Source organism: Austrofundulus limnaeus, unplaced genomic scaffold, assembly GCF_001266775.1.
Source record: "Austrofundulus limnaeus strain Quisiro unplaced genomic scaffold, Austrofundulus_limnaeus-1.0 Scaffold83, whole genome shotgun sequence".
In the NCBI taxonomy this organism is placed as follows: Eukaryota; Metazoa; Chordata; class Actinopteri; order Cyprinodontiformes; family Rivulidae; genus Austrofundulus; species Austrofundulus limnaeus.
In genome coordinates this window covers 1,149,440-1,152,236 of record NW_013952485.1, presented here as the reverse complement: position 1 = coordinate 1,152,236, position 2,797 = coordinate 1,149,440, and the positions used below count along the sequence as shown (strand labels likewise).

At 36.1% G+C, this 2,797-nt stretch overlaps 1 protein-coding gene across 1 annotated transcript; it reads left to right on the top strand.

Annotated features, from left to right (window-relative positions):
• Window positions 1–815: 815 nt before the first annotated feature.
• On the top strand, window positions 816–2,207 carry cunh2orf49 (chromosome unknown C2orf49 homolog; the record flags this gene model as incomplete). The annotated part of the gene is given in 2 exon segments (XM_014011661.1): window positions 816–1,059; window positions 1,308–2,207. Coding segments are annotated over 2 exon segments (301 nt in total), but the record flags the coding sequence as incomplete, so codon positions are not given.
• Between the last annotated feature and the right edge of the window lie 590 nt (window positions 2,208–2,797).

Sequence of the window (2,797 nt, the reverse complement as noted above, 5' to 3'; positions counted from 1 at the left end):
ATAAAATACAGTACATACAAAGCAGAACACAGCTAAATGTACCAAAAGCATGTCTCTGTAATAGAATTTTCTGAGACAATGAACTTTGGTTTTTCATTTTTTACCCCTGTAAGAGGTTTTTATTTAATAGAATTTTTGGACAAAAAAATCGCAATATATCGCCTTGCTTATAGTATCGCAATATATCGGGATATATCGTATCGTGACCCATCTGTCATGATATGTATCATATCGCCAAATTCTTGCCAATACACAGCCCTATTTCAAACTGAGAACTCTGAACTCAGATCCTCTGCTGCACACATAGTGCTCTAATCATTAATAATAATATTTAATAAAAAGTTAACAGCCCTGCAAAATAGGTAACATCATTATGTGTATTATGTCATATTTCTTCACTATTAAAATGTTTTCGTTCCATTGTCTGTATTTGTTGGAAATCGGAATCCTTCAATTTGAAGAATCATTCTCAGTTTCAAACATTGGACATGCAAAGATAAAATAAAGTGACTCAGTATAAAAAGGAGGCTTTACTCAAGTGAGAATGTGAGTTTTGGTACTACTTAATGACCAATTCTCAATTCCATGATATAACATCACTGAGTAACTCTCTGATGTCAGTCATTTATAAAGGCAAGTCAGTCAGCAAGCCTGTTTGTTAATAGCTATGATGTTCTCTTTACAATTAAATAAAAGCAAAACCTTACTCTTTGAGTTAAACATTCCATATTTTATACCATCACAAACAATATTGTGCTAAAATGAGTTTATTTGTTTCCTTACTAAGAATCTTGTTAATGTTTAATCATTYCCAGCTGCAGTAACGACCACCATAGGAAAAGGCCTCTGATTGTGTTTGATGGGAGTTCCTCTCACTCCGGCTCACTAAAAGTGAACAAACCAGATGGATCAACAGCGCCACCTGTGRCCGACAGGTTAAAACCTCCTCCAGCTGCAAACCTGTCCAACCCGATCCGTAAGCTCAACTCATCCTCTTCTTCCTCGTCTTCAAATCGCAGCACAGACACGGCAAACCTCAAACGAGAAGCCAACAGTCCGGTAGGAATGTCTTGTTATGTCTCTAAAATGTCCGTGTTGTGCCTCTTTGTGTTTTTGACAAAATGATCCAATTAAAGGAAGAATTTAAAAAATGTGTCTCACCCTGAAACTTCAGAACATTAGGAGGAAAATCAATAAGGATTGATGGCAACAATGCTCTAAATGACTTATCCATTGACCATTTGATCTGTATGCTGAATTCATTTGAACAAAATTTTATTTATTATTGCTCATTTTCTTTTCTCCAGAGTCCACTAAAATCACCAGAAGTGAAGAAAAAGATTCAGCATGTTACATGGCCCTGACCTCTGACCCCAATGGCAGCTAATCKTATTGGTTTCCTCTTCCATCTTGGAGCCCACCCACCCCTCACAATCTTCCAACAAACGTATTTTTAGAAAGCTTGTCAGATGTGAGTAAATGCCACGTTATTGTTCTTGTTCATTATAGAGAGCTGACACTGCAGAGTGATGCTCAGGAGATCAACCAGCTTGTTGAAGTCACAACCTTTATTATTTCTTCCCAAAACCTCAAGTGCCCTTGCTGTTATTATGGTCAGCATTTCCTCTTGAACAAAATGTTGAAAATTACTTTTTTCCAACCTGAAACCTGCATTTGATTACTGAATTTACTGGGTGATTTTGTGTTTTTTGGAAGGAAAGCTGAACAAAAGGTCACATGAAAGCATTATGAGACCCACCTTGTTTTGATCACAACATGGTAAAAAAATGTATACAAAAACATTTTAAACTGGTTATTCAGTAACTGTTTTGTTTTTCCATTCCACAAAATATCAACATTTTATCCAGTGCTTTTTTTACACAATGTTTTAGTTTTTTCATTCTTACTTTGAAGTGACGTTGTACATGTTGTAAATAACTTGAAGCTGAACACTCAGGTGGATCAGAATTCATTATTGGACATAAAAAAAACTCACCTCAAAAGATTTAAACAACAAGTTGTTATGAATAAAGCTAAGAATTCACAATTTTTAAATATTTACGGTATTGTTTTGGATAAATTAATTTATCYGCTGATATTTTTGATGTAGATGGAGTTCATCAAAGAACTCAGAGGAATAAATGTTTTGAACTAGAAATATGTTTGTTGTTWCCAGCAGTTTTAAAATAAATTTTCAATCTAATGAATTGCTGTYGTCTGTTTATTTCCAAGGAAAAGGAGCCATTTTCTGTTTGATATTATTCTCTTAACATTTGCAAAATGTTTTCATATTAAGTTATAAAGAAACACTTTAAAGGGGCAATATCATGTAAAATCAACTTTTTTGAATTTTATATCATGTTATAATATTATACTGCCGTAAAAAACATGCCCATAGCCTTGCTTTGACTCATTCATGCATGTTTGAGAAATCCTGCAGTGTTTTTAGGAAGCCATGCTGAGGAGCAAAACGACAGGTGGGGACCAGAAACGCCTTTTGGGACCAGAAACACCCCTGGGACGTGTCTTTAAGCCGAACTTCCTCATCACAGAGCACACCTCCCCACCCACRACTCCTGCAGGCTCTCGCCAGTAACAAAGCAAACAACGAGTGAAACTGAAAGTGAAACTGTCTGCTGAGCTCCTTCTCACTCAGTGAAGSTCTTTCAAAATACCTTTGAGGAAATGTATTTTCAGATGCCAAGTAGATCATAGCACCCCCCATGCTGAATTGGGTGGGACAGAAGCGGAAGGTGGTTCTTAAAGAGACAGAGGCCAATTTCAAGGCGTTTAGAAG